This window comes from Hipposideros armiger, unplaced genomic scaffold, assembly GCF_001890085.2.
Source record: "Hipposideros armiger isolate ML-2016 unplaced genomic scaffold, ASM189008v1 scaffold_330, whole genome shotgun sequence".
NCBI classification, from domain to species: Eukaryota; Metazoa; Chordata; class Mammalia; order Chiroptera; family Hipposideridae; genus Hipposideros; species Hipposideros armiger.
The window spans coordinates 1,537,841-1,557,270 of NW_017731680.1; the positions used below are offsets into that span (position 1 = coordinate 1,537,841).

General features: G+C 40.5%; 1 protein-coding gene across 4 annotated transcripts in view; it reads left to right on the plus strand.

The window, feature by feature from the left end:
• ZBTB44 (zinc finger and BTB domain containing 44) overlaps window positions 1-19,430 on the plus strand; it is a 94,090-nt gene that overhangs the window by 65,606 nt on the left and 9,054 nt on the right. For 2 of the 4 annotated variants that reach the window (XM_019660805.1, XM_019660806.1), the window contains exons 3-5: window positions 14,416-14,500; window positions 17,060-17,223; window positions 18,563-18,863. In XM_019660805.1, coding sequence (XP_019516350.1) covers window positions 14,416-14,500; window positions 17,060-17,223; window positions 18,563-18,863 — 550 coding nt within the window. The remainder of the gene's footprint in view (window positions 1-14,415; window positions 14,501-17,059; window positions 17,224-18,562; window positions 18,864-19,430) is intronic. The other 2 variants (XM_019660808.1, XM_019660807.1) reach the window with 2 other exon arrangements.

A 19,430-nucleotide genomic window follows, 5' to 3' on the forward strand; every position in this document is an offset into this window, starting at 1 on the left:
GCTTAACAACATTCGCATCATAGGGGTACTAGAGAGAAGAGAGAAAGAGAGCAAGGGATTGAGAACCTACTTGAAAAAATAATGACTGAAAATTTTCCTAACCTGGTAAAGGAAATAAACATACTAGCCCAGGAAGTGCAGAGAGTCCCAAAGAAGATGAACCCAAACAGGCCAACACCAAGACACATTATAATTAAAATGGCAAAGGTTAAAGACAGAATTCTAAAAGCAGTAAGAAAAAGGCAACCAATAACTTATAAGGGAGCTCCCATAAGATTGTCAGCTGATTTCTCAACAGAAACTTTGCAGGACAGAAGGGAGTGGTGAGAAATACTCAAAGTGATGAAAAGCAAGAACTACTTTACCCAGCAAGTCTATCATTGAAAATCGAAGGACAATAAAGAGCTTCTCAGACAAGAAAAAGCTAAAGGAGTTCATCGCCACCAAACCAGTATTACAAGGAATGTTAGATGGACTTCTTTAAGATGGGGGGAGATAAAAAATATGAATAATAAAATGGTAACAAATACATATCTATCAACAATTACTTTAAATATAAATGGATTAAGTGCTCCAATCAAAACATGTTGCTAAATGGATAAGAAAATAAAATCCTTACACATGCTGCCTACAAGGGACTCACTTCAAATTGAAAGACACACACAGACTGAAAGTAAAGGGTTGGAGAAAAGTCTTTCATGAAAACGGGGGGGGGGGGGGGGGGAGCTGGGGTAGCAATACTTATACCAGACAAAATAGATTAAAACAAAAGCTATAACAAGAGACAAAGAATGACCTAGTAATCTCACTTCTGTGTATTTATTCAAAGAAACCCAAAACGCTCTTTTGAGGGGACATCTGCATTCATATGTTCATAGCATCATTGTTTACAGTAGCCAAGATGTGGAGGCAACCAGGGTGTCCATCAATGGATGAGTGGATAAAAAGTAGGCGATACACGGGCCGGCCGAGTGGTGCGTTGGTTAGGAGTTGGCTTGGGACGCCAGCTCTGAGCAGTAGGGCCCCAGTTCAGATCCCACATATGAGGGCCAGTGACTCTGTGCCCTCTACAGCTAAGATGATGAACAACAGCTTGACCTGGAGCTGGGCTGCCGTGAGTCACCGGTGATGGTGTAGGCTGCAGTGAGGCTGGCCGGCAGTGGGTGTGAGCTACTGTGAGCCGCCATGAGTGGCTGTCCAATGACTGGCAAGCAACTGCCTCACCCGGGAAGAGCACAATGATAATACCAATATGGGCCAGTGAAGTGACTTCCTCCACAACTAGACTGAAGAACAAAAGGACAGCAACTTATCTGTTCCCCTCCCCCAATTCCCCGATAAAATCATTAAAAAAAAAAAAAGTAGATGGTACATAGTATACAAAGTCAGACAATTAAGTTCTAGAACTTATCCTAGAAAAAGTGCTACCCCATTGCTGAATATCACTATGGTCACCTTTGGAATTCTCCCCTTGGGAAGTAATACACCGATGCCAGTGCCTAATCTACCCTTCAAAGTAATTTCGGAACTCTTTCTGGAATGGCTATCAGAACTGCCATCATATTACCTTTGATGTCTTGAATGTCATCAAAATGTCTTCCTTTCAGTATTTCCTTTATCTTCAGGTAAAGAAGGAAGTCATTGGGGGCCAGATCAGGTGAGTAGGGAGGGTGTTCCAATACAGTTATTTGTTTACTGGGTAAAAACTCCCTCACAGACAGTGCCATGTGAGCTGGTGCATTGTTGTGATGCAAGAGCCATGAGTTGTTGACAAAAAGTTCAGGTCGTCTTAACTTTTTCACACAGCCTTTTCAGCACTTCCAAATAGTAAACTTGGTTAACTGTTTGTCCAGTTGGTACAAATTCATAATGAATAATCCCTCTGATATCAAAAAAGGTTAGCAACATCATTGCAACAAGATCGTGAATTTAATTATCAGACCTCGTATACAATGGACTATTGCTTGGCCAGGGAAGGGAATGGGTTCTTGCCATCTGCAGTGGCATGGATGGACCTGAAGGGTATTGCACAGAGTGGAGTATGTCAAACAGAAAGACAGATGCAATATGGTTTGTCTTATATAGAATCTAAAGAACAAAATACCGTGTTTCCCCGAAAATAAGACCTAACTGGAAAATAAGCCCTAGCATGATATTCAGGGTGCTCATAATATAAGCCTTACCCCAAAATAAGCCCCAGTTAAGATCGTCAGCCAGACGTGACTGTATTTGAATAAATGTAGATTTTTGTACATGAATAAATGAATAAAATGTGTCTTTTGGAGCAACAATTAATATAAGACCCGGTCTTATTTTCGGGGAAACACAGTAAACAAAAGAGAGACAAACTCATAGATACAGAGACTATTTTGATGGTTGCCAGATGAGAGGGGGTTCAGGTGGGGCAGGGTGATAAAAGGGAAGGGATTAAGAAATACAAATTGGTTGTTACAGAGTATTCACAGGGATGTAGGGTATAGCATAAGGAATATAGTCAATATTGTAATAACTGTGGTGTCATATGGGTACTAGATTTATTGGGGTGATAGATGGGAGAAGGTTGGAGGTCAGAGTGAAAAAGTTCAAGGAATTAAGTACAAATTGGTAGTTATAAAATAGTCATAGGGATGTAAAGCATAGGGAACACAGTCAATAATATGGTAATAAATGTATAGTGCAGGTGGGTATTAGACTAGTCAGAAGGATCACTTCTTAAATTATATAAATGTCTAACCACTATTGATGTACACCTGCAATTAACATAAAATAATATAATCAACTGTAATTGAAAAATTTTTAAAGGGAGGAAAAGATGAAGGGGAATAAGAGGTCCAAATTTCCAGATATAAAACAAATTACGTAAGTCATGGGGATTTCATGTACAGCATGAGGAATATAGTCAATAATATTTTGATAGCATAGTACGGTGTTAGATGGTTGCTGGACTTTTCATGATGATCACTTCTTTAGGTATATACATTTTGAATAACTATGGTGTGCCCCTGAAGCTATTGTATGTTTAGCTATATTTTTAATAAACATCTAAAAACAAAAGAAAAACAGAAACATTAAAAAGATTGACAAATTCCTTGAATGGAGTTGTCAACAGTTCCTGCAAACCAGGCTGAAGTGTCGCTGAAAAGAACAAACTATCGTAGTTGTCAGGGTAGCCCCAGTACAAGCATTTTTCTGATTGAATAGGCCTTGCTGATGAGATTGCAGTGACTTCAGCCAGAAGCATTTTGATGATGTGAGCGAGGTCAAGGCCTATTTATTCTTACAAGCCTGAGGGCTGCAATGTGATATGATACGAGGGGCCTATAAAAGAGAATCTACCTTCTGAAGTATTTAAAGAAGCAGTTACTAAAAGTTTTGTCATCAGTTCAGATGGAGGATAATATGTCCAGCAATCTGTCAAATTCAGGAGTAGTGCCTATGGTCTGGAAGTAAACATTCAAGAGTTTTTGTTTTTCCTTAAGTGGCAGAAGGAGATTTTAGGGGGGCTCAAAAACGATAGGATGAAGATGACAGATATTAGTTATAATAGTCAAGATTAGTAGTAAAGATACAGAAAAGAATACTGTAGAATCAGAAAATCTGATTTCATCATCTTGGGTAGGAGCTGTCCACTTTTGAAGTAATATCTTCAGGAGAATCCCTCAGAAGAAATGGATGTACAGTATGTCTTTTAAGTTGGGAAACATGAATCCAGTGAACAACACCTTGAAGTTTACTGCTGAGTCAGTTAACAATATGTGATTAGTTTCTTTTCTTTTTTTTTTTTTAAGATTTTATTGGGGAATTGGGGAGAGGGGAACAGACAGGTAGACAAATTGCTGTTTTTGTTCTTCATTCTAGTTGTGGAGGGCGTCGCTTCACTGGCCCATGTTGGTATGATCATTGTGCTCTTTCCGGGTGGGGCAATCTGTCGCCGGTCATTGGTCAGCCGCTCCCAGCGGCTCCCAGCAGCTCACACCAGCTGCCGGCTGCTCACGCTGGCTGCCAGCCACTCATGGTAGCTCACGGCAGCCCACTGCAGCCCTGCTGTAGTCGACGCCGCGGCAGCGACTCACAGCAGCCTAGCTCCAGGTCGAGCTGTTGTTCATCATCTGAGCTGTAGAGGGCGAGCGTCACTGGCCCTCAATGTGGGATCCGAACCGCAGCCCTGCTGCTCAGAGCTGGCACTCCCAAGCGAGCTCTTAACCAGCTGAGCCACTCGGCCAGCCCGATTAGTTTCTTTTTACTGCTACTCAGTGGCAAGCTTGCTCTGGTTGCATCTTTTCCCAAAGACCAAAACTCCAGATTATAAATGATTCAGAAGCTGCTCTCGTGAGTTCAGCTCATACCTGTTTGTGATAAAGCTAGAGTCAGCATACGAATCCCTTGTAGTGTTTAATCGTATCAGATGGTAATAGGGTAGAACCTAGGACTTAAACTAAAATTGCCACTTGTAAAAGGCAGCCTATTGTTAACACAGAAGGAGTTAATTTATGAGCCCTAGAGAGGCTTTATCTTATTGCATCAGGCTTTTGGCAGTACTTAGAAGTTTGAGGGTGTTTAAGTACTTTGATGATTATAGTTATAGAATTCCATTTGTTTTCTTTATTTTTTTCTTGATGTTTGAGGATAAAGACAGTGAATGGTCTGAGTGAAGGTAAAGCTTATGGCATTCGTTAACAACATCAGTGTAATGTGTGGTCCTGCTACTGGAGAAATAAGTTGGGATTTCGCTAGTCAGGAATACAGAATCTAGTACCCTTTTCTCTACCATTACAGCATAGCTCCTTAGCATGAGAAAACCTCATTCCACCCTAAAAATAAATATACTCATAGCTTCATTGGAGGTGTGCCTCAATGCTTGGTTCCTATCCTCGTCTTACCAAGGTTGTGTCATTGACAGGAAGGCCATACATTGGAAACACCCACGGTAGTACCTCTTAGTATCCATACTCTAATGGTGGTGCAGTGCCGATGCATCTCAGATGAACAGCCTTTTAATGGCATAAACTCCCCCCAATGGCCACTTGCAACTCTAAATCGTTCTTGGTGAAATTCAGTCAGTTGAGAGATAAGTATAACCAAGCTAGTATTACAGTGAGAAAACATGAAGCAGATGTTTGGCCTGGAAGAGGTGCAATTTTAGATTGAAACAACCCATGAGAATTGTAATGGTCGATAAGAATAATGCTTATGTAATTTTTTATTTGTAGGGCTTGGCTAAAAGCCAGTTGTCATTGATCGAGGACCAGAAAAAACTTGATTCTGGTCATTTGAAACTGAATAAGCAGAGCAGTTCGCGGGACACAAAGACAAAATTGCAGAAGTCCTTATAAGGTTTTTTTTAAAAACATCTTCATTGAAATACAACTTACATATCATAAATTTCACCCATTTAAAATGTATCCTTAGTGGGTTTTTTTAAGTATATTCAGAGTTGTGCAACCATCCCCACAATCTAAGTTTATAACATTTTCATCACCCTGAAAAGAAACTGTGTACCACTTAGCAATGACTCCTATTCCACACCTAGCTCTAGACAACCACTAATAAACTATCTCTATAGATTTGCCTATTCTGAATATTTCATATAAATGCCATCATGCAGTATGTGGCCTTTTTTTACTAGCTTCTGGCACATCCCATATTTTCAAGGTTATCTATGTCATACCTTTCAAAGTTTTTAACTGTTTTTGCCAGTCACAGATCTTCTGAACTCAGTCTCCAGGGGCCAGTTCAGATGGACTAATCTGGCCTATGTTCATGAGCTCATTACAGTGTATTCCTCTTGTAGATTAGTGTCAACACAGTAGACAGACAGATCATAGGAGCAGATGTTAGAAGTCTAGAAAACAGTTTCACCAGGAAACAATGACATCTGATTGGATAACCAAAATATTCCCCAAAGACCTTTTTATGGGAAAATAAACCCAACACTGAAGGGCTCCAGTGAAATATTTTAGCCCAATTCAACATGAACTTAACTCCCAGCCAAGAGCAGGTTGCATCTCAAAAGAGATTTTAGATGTGCACTTTATTATTGGGGTTCCCATTGCAATGGGAACTATAGCAGAACCTTGATGGGTCCTCCATTTCTGTCAGTGCCCTGTTACTAACATCCACCAAGAGCATACCTATAATTAAACGAGTTCATTGCTCATTTACAACATGGTAGATCACATACCATGGTATCTTTAGGGTTTCTCAGTAAGAGAGTGTTAGAAAGGACTTAGAGGATTTGGACTTGTGTTTAGGTGATTTTTAGGGAGGATTCAAGGAAGCGGAGTTTTCTCAAGACTGGTGATGTCAGAAAGCAGGGATAATCCTATGATTGAGTATGCCTAGGAATGCAGACCAAAGTGGACTTAAAGCAGCAGTGACTTATATTAGCTACAGAGCAGGATATTAGCATTTTTGTGATTGCACAGTGACCTTGTTCTTGTCTGTACTTAAAATTATGTGTTTTGTCTCAGACCAGTGTGATCTGGTCTGATGTTGGTGTTCTGTGAGGTTGTTTTATGTCCAACAGGAAAATACCAGGACCTAGCTGTGAACACCAGGCCCCCCTCATAAGTGTCCGCGTCAGTCCAGTTCCTAAATATTAGGGGTTGCTTTTCTCTTCCTCCAGTATGAAATGAGATACTGTATTTAAAACATTTAATTTAGAACAGTGACTGGCACATGGTAAATGCTCAGTAGCGGATGGCCACTGTAATTATTTTTTACCACCAGAAGAGTTTTTGTAAGTGTCTTATATACTTGATACTTAGCAGAAAACAGGATTCAGTTTAATGCCACAGGAGCTATCATACAGCACTCCTTATTGGTAGAAGAGAATAGCATCGCTCTTGATAAGGTAACCCTTACCATATAAAGCTGGTTGTTTACTGTTTCATAAGGTGAGAGGGTTCTGTTGAGAATTCTTAGCCCTGATTACTGTGAGAGCTGAATCCCTGCAGTGTAGAAAGGAAACTTCATTTTAATAATTTTAAGAAATATCACTATCACCTCAGGAAAGTAATATTGCTGGTACATCCTGCCATTTAATCAGTTCAATTAAAATTCCCATTTATATGATTACTTGTGTTATCATTGGTAAAAACTATCATCTCAGGAAAAGGAGTTTACAAGATTTATTTTTGCCGATAGTTGCTAAGTGATATAACACTATGTGTTATAATGTCCAATGGATAGAATTCTAAAAGTGTATTTTGTTTTAACTCTTAATTTAGCTTGGAGTGGTTTTTATATTTATCTTTTGGTGCATTTAATAGCTATGGGCATGAGGCGAATGCCCTTTGTTTTACTTTCCATGCTCCCTATCCATCAAATTAGGGATCTAGAGGCCAAGCTTTGGATGATATTTTAGAATGTGGAAATAAATAGCTTTGTTTTAAGAGAGACCTTCTGCTAAATGTATCTTGTACACCATTTTATTTCTTTTTGACCAGGTTTTTAAGCATTCTTGACAATACTAGAATCAATCAAAAGCAGAGTAGTTTATATTTTCACCTTACCAAGACCTCGTCCCCTCCTAGAAATAGTATAGCTTACCTGATGGTGAGGAGCAAATGTCAGTTAGATCAGTCTTCCTGCCTGGCCTTCCTCATACCTCCAGCCCTTTTTTGCAAGTCTTTGCCTATAAGCTTTAATATTGCCTGTATTCTGAATAACTGCAGAATATTGCTATAAAGTAGTTTTTTGTGTGTGTCCTTAGTGACCAGTTCCAAATATTGTGATTTTTCCACTTTTTATCCTAGGACAGATTGAAATTTTCTTTAAGGGAAAAAGTGAGAATGGGAAGATATTGACAAGTGAACAACTATTTCTTAAACTGCAGCATTATCTGGCCCTCCAACCCACAGCTGAATTAAAAACAAATCAGAAGGATCAGAAATAAATTCAATAAGTAGGCATGGGGGAAAGCATAAACGCATAAATATCTTTGACAGTAAGGGAAAGAGAAAAAGAAGAGGCATACATAGAAATACTAACCACACACCAGTAAGGGTGAGAAGGAGTGGGGGCAGGAAGAATGGGAGTGCAGTTGAGGATGAATGTAAATGCATACAGTCTTGTCTCCTTTCAAAAACCTCTATCATTTATTAGGACATAGTATAATAATTGGTGTTCTTGATTTTCTTGAATCATCAAGAAACAAAGTCTATCATTATTTAAGAAATCAAGGCAAAATGTAACCCTGTCACAAAATTTCTAGCACAGATAATTTAATAAGTAATTTAATGCCTTAAAAAGGATTAAGTTAGTTTTTTGGAAATTTTTTCTTAAATGGAAAATGTATTCATTTCCTAATAATGTCAGCTAATTGAAGGTTGTTTGGATCTACCCTCCCGCTAAAAACAACAGTATGATTTTTTTTTTTAAGATTTTTATTGGGGAATTGGGGGATGGGAACAGCGCTGGGGAATTGGGGGAAGAGGAACAGACAAGTTGCTGTCCTTTTGTTCTTTAGTCTAGTTGTGGAGGACGTTGCTTCACTGGCCCAAGTTGGCACCATTATTGCACTCTTCCTGGGCAAGGCAGATCAGTCGCCGGCTTCTGGACGGCCACTCACTGTGGCTGCTGGCCACTCACACTGACTGCTGACTACACACGGTAGCCCATGGCAACCCACTGCAGCAGTGGCTGCAGCCTACGCCGTCCCCAGCGACTCACGGCAGCCCAGCTCCAGGTTGAACTGTTGTTCAGCATCTTAGCTGTAGAGGGCAGTGTCACTGGCCCTCATATGTGGAACCCGAACCGGGGCCCTCTGGCATCCCAAGCCAGCTCTTAACCACTGCGCCATTTGGCTGGCCCAGTATGATTTTTTTTTTTAAGGCACTTAAAAGTGTTTGAAAAGTTGTTCAGGATACTGCCAGGTTAATTTTAGGGGGCAGACTGTCCCAGTGAGGTAAGTAGATATCAGAACACTAAAACCAGTGTTTCCCTAAGACATTTACCAAAATACAAATGGGCTTTGGGTTCATCAACTTCAAAGCATGAGGGAACTAGTAGTCAAGGCCCAGAGGATGTGAAAGTTGTGAAATCTTAGAGAAGTTGCTCCACACATTAAGTAGGGACCCCGAAGTTCTATATCAGTAGAACTAAACTTGCTCTGCTTCCTCCAGACTCCAGGGAGCTGTAGAAACAGCTGCCTTGGCAATGGGCAGACTAGGAAAATAAAAAGGAGAAAGGGGGAAACACATGTCTGAGAAGTTGTGGCTACCAGCCAGCCCTCTTACAGATTTATATCTTAATTATTTCTTGCACAAGTACGCCAAGAAATCTCAAACAGTAAGTTTGGTTTAGCAGTGCCCTCCAGGAATCTAGCAGAAGCAAACATAAAGCCATCTGGTCCAGGACTTCTGTTTGTTGGAAGCTTGTTGATTACTTTTGTTTGTTGAAAGCTTGTTGATTACTGATTCAATTTCTGGGGTAGCAGTCAGTCTGTTCAGAGTTTGTGTTTCTTCTTGGTTCAGATTTGGAAGATTGTATGCTTCTAGAAATTTATCCATTTCTCCCAGATTGTCTAATTTGTTGGCATATAGTGCTCATAGTATATTCTTAAAATTTTCCGTATTTCTGTGATATCTGTTGTCACTTCTCTTCTTTCATTTCTGATTTTATTAATTTGGGTCCTCTCTTTTACTTGGTGAGTCTGGCTAAGGGTTTGTTGAATTTGTTTATCTTCTCAAAAAACCAGCTCTTGGTTTCATTGATCTTTTGTATTGTTTTTTGGTCTCTATTTCATTTATTCTGCTCTGATCTTTATTGTTTCCTTCCTTGTACTCCTTTGGGCTTGTTTTGCTGTTCTTTTTCCAGTTCCCTTGGGTGTAAAGATAGCCTGTTGATTTGAGAATTTTCTTGTTTCTTTAGATAGGCCTGCATTGCTATGAATTTTCCTTTTAGGACTGCTTTTGCTGCATCCCATAGATTTTGGGTTATTGTGTTTTCATTTTCGTTTCTCTCGAGGAATCTTGATTTCTTCCTTGATTCATTGTTGACCCACTCGCTATTTAGAAGCATGTTATCCAGCCTCCATGTATTTTTGTGCTTTCCGTATTTCTTCTTATAATTGACTTCTAGTTTCATAGCGTTGTGGTCAGAGAAGAATGCTTGATATGATTTCAGTCTTCTTAAATTTATTGAGACTTGTTTTGTGTTCTAACATGTGGTCTATCTTGGAAAAGATGCCATGTGCACTTGAGAAGAATGTACAGTCTGTTGCTTTGGGGTGACATGATCTAAAAATATCGATTCAATCCAACTGGTCTAAAGTGTCATTTAAGGCCACTGTTTCCGTGTTGATTTTCTGTCTGGAGGATCTGTCCATTGGTAACAAAGGGTGTTGAAGTCCCCCTACTACTGCTGATCGATCCTCTGCTTCATCTAATCTACTGGTGGTTCCTTCGAGTGTGTTCTTCATTTCAGTTATTGTATTCTTTAGTTCTGAATGGTTATTTTTTATGATTTCTCGATCCCCTTTATGTCCTCACTAAGTTCCTTCAACATTCTTATCATCAGGGTTCTAAACTCTCTCTGAAAGATTGGATACCTCTGTTTCATTTAGTTTCATTTCTAGAGGTTTCTTCTGATCCTTTACTTGGGACATGTTTCTTTGTTTCTTTATTCTGGCTGTGGCTGTGTGATTGCTTCGATGTATTTGGTAGATCACCTGTGTCTCTCAGTCATTGCTGGGTGGTCTTGTAGTATGTGTCCTTTATATTCTGATTGCACAGTCTCCCTATTCTCCTGTCCCATGTCGTCCAGAGGTGTCGCTGTTGAAGTTGCTCTTTAATTGCTTTTTGCTTGTCAGAGGGTGGGATTGACCCTCAGACTGATTAGCTGGGAGAATTAGCTCTTTTCACAGTATATGAGATGCTATGTGGAGGTTAACCCCCTCAGAAGAGTCTTGGCCACTGTGGTCTCTTTTGCCTGTGGAAAACGTCCTTTGAGAGTGCCACTTGTAGGTTCAACCAAGTAGTGCTCTGGCTTTGTCTAACACTGGCCTCTGGGTATATTGGTTCTGGTGTGTCTTAGATGGGGTTCCCACTCAGAGCCGTTTCAGACCTGCCTGTTACCAGTCTGTAGCTACCTGCTAGGTGTCTCAAAGCTGTATGCAGTTGGCTGCTGTCCATGCTGGACCTGGAGTCACGTGGGGATGGTCTCTGTGTGATCTGAGGCTGGCTGCCCCCTATATTGGTCCTGAGGCAGTTTATCAAAAGGCCCAGAGCCCTCTAGGTCTGTTGCCACCTGTCAGATGCTGGTAAGACCCAACTATTGAAAGAGGCTTTTTAGGAGCGTGTGTCTGGCTATGTGTACTGGTGTTTAGGGTGCCCTCGACCTGTGGCACTAGCTTGGCAGGATGGAGTTCAAGTGAGTTATGAGACGTGATTGGTGGTTTTTAAGACGTTAATGCAAATTCAGGTCTTACACAAATACCTGGCCTGTGACCCCCTTGTATAAGCGTCCTAAGGGCACTACAGCCAGCCTCCACCTTACGCTCACAGATTCACGAAAGCTGCTCCCGAGTGGCTGTGGTGCAGGTTTGTGGTCACTGAACACCATGAAGATGATCCCAGGGATCTGTGGACCACCTTCTGTTGTAAAAATTCTTTTCCACCATTTGTGGGGGTGGGCCAGTCACCCCGTCACCCCGATTGCCCCTGGCAATGCAGCTCTATGTGGGCGAGGTGGTGGTATAGGTGCGCAAAAGCTGTGGTCAGTGGTTTCTACAAATTCAGTGTAGTTTCTCAGCTCCTGGACCAGTGCTAGGTTCACGTCCACTTCATAAAACAAAAAATAGTAGGGCAACCCAACAACACCCAAAAACAAATACACCCCCACAAAAACATGATAAACAATGATCAGACAGGAGAAGCAAAAATATATAAAAGAGAAAAACACAAACACAAAAACAGGCAAAGAAGACAGAAAAACAGTAACCAAAGCAATAACCAGATAAACAAGCCTGAGAAACAATGACAAAAAGAAAAGAGATGAATGAAAAGAAGAAAAAGGAGCAAAAAGATGAAAGAAAAAAGAATAAAAAAACAAAAAGGGGGGGGGGAAGAAAAAGGAAAACAAAAAAGAGAAAGGAAAAAAAAAGGCTCTCCACCCACTTTAATCTGCAGACCACTTGCTCAGCAATGAGTCTCTGGGCTACCAGCTGTGTTGGGGGGAAGGGCCCAATGTGTAGTGCACCGGCTTTCCTCTCAGGATTGCAGTGAGCTTCCTGCAATTAGCTTCCAGGTGCTCTGGAGCCATGCTCACCACCAAAAATCCTCACACATTGCTGTGGGCTGTCTGCTGCTGCAAAAACCCTCTGTGGCCTGTGAAGATGGGGGCCAGGCACCAGGGGCCCAAGGTGCCCCCGGCAACACAGCTCTAGTTGGGTGGGGCAGGCCCCCAAGGCACCACAGTGGCCCCCACCATGTCAGAGCAGCATGTGCTCCTACACCAGCAACCAGCTCACACAAACGCGCCATGAATGTCCCTGCCAGATCATGCAGGCGCACAGCTCCTAGCCCAACACTCCCAGGAAAACTCCCAGTCCCAGTCAGTAGCTCGCAGATCAGGCAAACAGCCCCACAGCCAGTTGCCACCCAGGCAGCTCTGCATACACACTGCATGCGGAAAGTGGGGACCCAAGGCCGTTTGTGCGCACCTGTGTCGCAATGAGCAGCCTGTTGGAGCCGGAGCACGCCCACCAGGCGCTACCCTGGCTACCCAGCACAAGCAGTGTGGGGAGCGGGGACCCAAGGCAGCATGCACACACGCCTGCTCCAATTCCACTAGACCAATGCGGTCCCAGGCCTGACCCTCTATAGGAGGGCACAACTCTGAAAAAATGGTGCCCTCCTGTTAACTACTCGTGTGCAAACTCCACACAGTGGGAACAATGTCCCCAACACCTCCATCTCCTGTGCCAAAGGTGCTCAGTTCTTCCCCGCAGGCTTCTGCCCACCCTCCAACCCCCCATGGAGCCACTCCCTCTGCCAGAGACAGGGTGAGCGCTCACCAGCCAGCGAGCCCGTGTGCCAGCTCCACAGGAGGGCGACGGGTTCTCTAGCCACCCTCTGCCTCACCGAGTTGAGCAAAGAGAGTTCTCGCTAATTTCTACTGCCAGCTATTGTGGAACTCCTCTTCCCAGCAAAGTAACTCTGGGCTGGTGAGCTCCGCGTGGGGCCGGAGGGTCCCTTCCTGAACAGGAGAAGCCTCCCCACCGCTGTGGTGTCCCTCACAGGGTTCGCCCTCTCTCTGTGGTACTGGAGTCAGCCTGCCTCACTTCTCCGCCCCTCCTACCAGTCTCCACATGGCCTCTTTTTTAAATCCTTAGTTTAGAGGTTCTGTTCATCTAGTGTTCAGGGGACTTCCGTGGTTGAATGTTGTATAAAATATTTGTAATTTTGGTATGATCTTGGGAGGCAGTTGGCACAGCATCTGTCTATTCCGCCATCTTACCAGAAGTCCCCGATAGCTATCTTCTTAATTATGTACAAGTTGTATGTATAATAAGTAAGTCTTATGTGACAAGTTAAAAAATAGAGTCAGTGGTTCCTTAAGTGATTGTTACATTTAATTTTATGTGAATTTTTGTTTAGTTTATCTTTGACTTGCTCTGCTTGTTTCAAAAATTTATATCAAAGGAATACTAAAAAAAGTTAAGTAGTAATATAAGGCTGCTGTCTCACATGATGTTTTGAAATCACATAAACATTTAATTAAAGTAAAAGAGTAAAATATTACAGAACACTTAGGGTTTTTTGTTGGTTTTTTTTGAAGATTTTATTGGGGACTTGGGGGAGGAAAACAGTGTTGGGGAATTGGAGAAGGGGACTGGCCAAATTGTTGTTCTTCAATCTTAGTTGTGGAGGGCGCCAGTAGCCATCTTGCTGCCCATCGGCAGCTCGTGGCCTCTAAGCTCAGGGTACTCAGTTCAATCTTAGTTGTGGTTGGGCGTAGCCACCATCCCATGTGGGAGTCGAACCAGTAGCCTTGTTGTTAAGAGCACATGCTCTATCCACCGAGCCATCCGGGTGGCAGCTCAGCTCAAGATGCTGTGCCAAGTTCAGTGTTAGTTGCAAGTGGGCATAGCCCACCATCAAACAGGCAATTTTGTTACACCAGCTGAGCCATCCTGCCACCTGTTAGCAGCTCAGGGACAGCTCAGCTCTGGCGCAGCGTCACTAGCCCATGTGGGAATTGAACCAGCAGTCCTGTTGCTCAGAGCTCACGCTCTTAAGCCAACTCTTAACCAACTGAGCCACTCAGCTGGCCCTAGAACACTTAGTTTTGATTAATAATTCAGGATATACGTATACATTAGTCTGTGTTTAGAGGCTTGGAGATACAGCTTGTGATTAATATCTTGTCTTATTTACACCAGAATATTGACAGCTGTCCTCTTCTTTGCAGGCTCAGTAGATGAAGGCGTCACCGAAGGGTTACCTACACTTCAGAGCACTGCCAGCACTAACACTCATGCAGATGATGATGACCGGTTAGTACCAACATAGCGTGTCATTTTCTTATAGGGGCTGTGCTTGCAACTCTTAAATTTAAACATTTTATCTGGAAATTATATAAGAATTTTATTGGGACCTCACTTTAGTATATTTTTCAGAGTAATGAGGTAGCATTATCACATCATAAATTAGCTCATTTATGCGAGCATTTTTTGGCATTTCCAAAACAGCCTAGTCCCATCACTTTAAATAGTATCTATATCAGGGGTTGGCAAACTATGGACCACAGTCTAGTTCTAGCCCACCAACCTTTATTTGTAAATCACGTTTTATTGGAACATAGCCACACTCACTTGTTTATATATTGACTGTGGGTCGCAAACGTCAGTGAAACAGAGATCCTGTGGTGTACAAAACCAAAAATATTTACCTAACCTGCTACAGAAAATGTTTGCGAAACCTTCATCTATACGCATAATTTCCAAGTCATTATCATCAGGTTGACCATCTCTGCTTGATGTTTCCACATAGATCTATCAGGGGCATTTTGGAATTAACATGGCCAAGACAAAAATGCAGACTTCTGATTCCCCTTCAAAGCCTGCTCCTCCAGTCTTTCCTAGCTCAGTAAACAGCATCATCGTCCCCTCACATTTCTCAAGCAGTATCTCTGGGAATTATACATGATCCTATTTTCCCTCACCACTCTCCATTGCCCCTCCCCATATTTAATCCTTAAGTCCTGTCAGCCCTGCCTCCAAAACATATCCCCTATCAGTTCACTTTTTCTCCTTTTCCACTACAACCACCCTAAGCCCAAGTCACCACCATCTTTTGCCTTGACTACTACAGTAGCCTTCAGCTGGTCCCCGATTTCATCCTCCCTCTACTCCAGTCATTTTCCATGTAGCAGCTGGAATGATCTTTTTATTTTTACTAAGTCAGGTTATATTGCTGTTCTAAGCCGTAAATTCTAAATTTTTCCTATAGATTCATACTTAAAATCTAAACTCCTTGTTATACCTTTTAAAGCTACACATGATATGACTTCTGTCTAACCCTTCAGACCATTCTTGCATACTACATTTTAGCCATATAGATTGCCTTTCAGTTCCTAGAATATTCTATATTTGCTTCTGCTTTTGGACCTTTCTGCCACGTATGGCCTTTACTCTCCATGAAATGCTTTCTCCCTTGATTTTTACGTTGTTGTCTCCTTGACCTTCAGATCACTGTCTAGATGTCAATTCTCAAGGAAGCTTTTCCTGACCACCAGTCTAAAATAAAGCAGCAGCACTCACTATTGGATCACCCTGTTTTAATTCTCTATTCTGATCATTTTCTTGAGTATTATATGTCTGACCACTGAATATAAACTCCACTAAGTTAACTCCTCAGAGAGAGTCCAGGACAGACTTAAAAACTGTATTTGTTGAAAACTTGAAGGATTCAAAGAACTCAGACAGGGTTATTCTTGAATAGCTAAACCTGGTAGAGCAGGTTATGTACCAAAGTCATTTAAATTAATTAATTAATGTGTAAACAAATGGAAATGTGCCTAGATGCCTCTTAATTTCAAACATTAATGAGGTTTTCTTGTTCTATACTAAATACTGTGCTAAGTGGTGGAGATTAAATTAGAGATGAAATATGTAGCCCTTGCCCTCAAAGAGATCAAACCATTTTAGGGGGAGGGGGAGAGATTGAAGATAAGTAAACAAATCTGCAGAGGGTTGTGTTGCTCTGCATAGGAGGGGGACCTACCTAAGCCACTGATGAATCAAAGAAGGCTTCCAGGAGGAGGAGGTGACTTGGCTACATGTCATGAAATGAAACGACTAGGCGTTATCTAGGCAAAGAAGGCAGGGTAATCGAGGAAGTTAAATGTACAAAAGCACAGCACTGAGAGAAAACCATTAGGAGGAACTGCTTGGTATAGGGTATGTCTGGAGAATATGACAAGACATGAGGCTGGAAAAGCACACAGAACCAAGATGAGGAGTGCCTTGCAAAGGGGTTTAGACTTTATTCTGAAGATAACAATGGACCATTGCAGGAGTTTAAAGCGGGCACTGATTGTATCAAATTAGAGGACTGTGGGGCTAAAGAGAGGGTGTTATTAATTCAGCCTTGTGTTGATGAGGGCCAAAATTAAAGCACTAGTCAGAAGGAAAGGATTAGAAAGATTAAGGATACGGTCATATATATGGTGATGGAAGGAGAACTGACTCTGGGTGGTGAGCACATATGCAGTATATAAAGGATGTATTATAGACTTGTACACTTGAAACCTATGTAGTTTCGTTGACTATTGTCACTCCAATAAATTTTAATTTTAAAAAAGAAAAATTAAGGTTACCTAAGGTAAAATTGTTTATGATATATTAAGTGGCCATACGTCCTCGCTTAACTTAAGATGCTGGATCTTCTAGACAATAGTGTTGTTTTTCATATTGCTGTAAATGAAAGGTCATCTAATACTTAAACTGTTTCAAAAAGTCTTTAAGTGTGTTTTATTTTGTTCTTTTAAAGTTGTGAAGTGTTTATTCAACTAAAAGTCAGAGTCTGGTTGCCTTCTTTGGTCTGTTTTTTAGATTGGAAAATGTTCAGTATCCCTACCAACTCTACATTGCTCCTTCTACCAGCAGTACAGAACGGCCAAGTCCAAATGGTCCAGACAGACCTTTTCAGTGTCCAACTTGTGGGGTGCGATTCACCCGTATTCAGAACCTAAAACAGCACATGCTCATCCACTCAGGTAATGTCATGTTCCTATTGTAGCATAAATGAGTACTCGAAAACATTTTATTTTGGAATCCCAGTTAAAAATAGAAGACAGGTATTTTTGAGTTAAAAAAATACATAGCTCTTGGAAGTCAAATGAGAACAGATAAGCCTAAGTCTATTGCTGAAATGGTGCAGTGTCAGAAAGCTGTTTGCTTAATACATTTTCCATAGGTATAAGCATTCTGATTAAAACTTAGAGCATTGTATGTGTATACTACGTAAATTTAAAAGATATTGGATATATTAGGTGTATGTATACATATGAAATAGAGAAGCACGTATACAGATGGTAGAACAAATGGAGTTAACGGTATATATTAGTGTCCTTTGTATGTAAGTTTGAAATTATTTCCAAGTAAAAAGTTTTTTAAAATTTAATAATAATAGTTAAATTTTAATTCTGCAATCCTGAATTTCTCTGGCTAGTTAGCCCTGTCTTTTTTTTTTTTTTTTTAGTATGAAAGAGATTTTGAATAAATGATGTGTAAAATAGATTTGAAACTTATGTTCAGTGATCAACAAAAGTCTTGTGGGTAAACCAGTGACCTCTGAAAGAAATCTTTGCTATTATTTTCAGCTGTGTTATTATCTCACTTTCCTCTACTTTAGATAGGTCTAATAGTCCCTTTGACTAACATCTATTCCCTATGACTGTTAAATCAACAGATTGTATTTCGAAGGTTTTAAAAATTTTACCAGAACTGTGATAATTAATTGGAGGAGACCATTAATATAATTTATAATTCACATATTAATTTCTACATATTTTTTTCTACCACTATTACAAGAAATACCTAAAAACCCAAGTCATCAAATGATAGTTCTGTCATGATCATTAAGTATGTTCAGAGATGTTAGAATTTTTTTTATTTTCTCATTTCTCTCTGAGATAGGGGATAAAGAGTTAGGTACTGATCATTTTCACATCTTTTCAACATAAAACCCATTACTTTAATGAAATGAAATAAATGTGATATGAGGATTTGAGTTCCGTTTAAATACTGTGGTTAAATTGTGTTTTCAAGTCTGTGAAATAGATAATTTAGAAGGGTATTAAAAAATCAATATGAGTGTATATTACCTAGTTTATTCCACCACCTCTTGCCTTTCTTTCTTTTTTTTTAAAGCACTAGTGACTCTTCAAATGTTCTATACTTTTTCTAAGATAACGAATTGGAATTTATATTTGGTGGTGATTTTTGTCTTTTCAAATTCATCTATTGCTGCAAATTATAGTTCAGAAATATGTGAGGTTTATGACCTTTCAGTTGATTTTGTTTTTAGATAATTGTTTTTGCTTTATTTTATAGGAATTAAACCATTTCAGTGTGACCGCTGTGGGAAAAAGTTCACCAGGGCTTACTCGCTAAAGATGCATCGCCTAAAGCATGAAGGTAAACGCTGTTTCCGGTGCCAGATATGTAGTGCCACTTTCACTTCCTTCGGGGAATATAAACACCACATGAGGGTTTCCCGGCACATTATCCGCAAGCCTCGGATTTACGAGTGCAAAACATGTGGCGCCATGTTCACCAACTCTGGAAATTTAATCGTGCACCTGAGGAGTCTGAACCATGAAGCGTCAGAGCTAGCAAACTACTTCCAGAGCAGGTGAGGTGCACAACGAAAACTGTACCAGGAAAACTACTTTCTAAACTCTCTTTTCCTGCTTTTAGGGCAGCCTGCTGTGTTGTTGTTTTTTTATCAGGTTGCCAGGTTATCAGTCACATTCCTTTTAAATTCCCACTGTCCATACTCTGATCTCCTGATCTGATCAAATTTTGCTGAATCTTCTAATTATATACAATTAAAAATATTACTATAGTTGGAATTAGAAATCTTTTCCTATAGAAGTAGACTACTTACCCTCTTGGGTTTTTTGTTTTAGTTTTTATAATATAAAGTTAAAATAATTCTGTAGTGGATCTTAAATGACCTTATTGGAAAATTGACCATGTCAGATGATACTTAGTGATATTGGATTACTTCAGACTCTTTGGATGTTAATTAAATTCCTGACCACTTCTCTCTCTTTTTTTAAATTCTATATAAAGGAATGTACAATAAGAGAGAAATTTTAATAGCATTTATAATGAGTATGATTATTTAGATCAAATGAGGTTTTCTTTTTTTCTTTCAGCTTAAAGCTTCATGCTTTTAATATTAATAATTTATAAC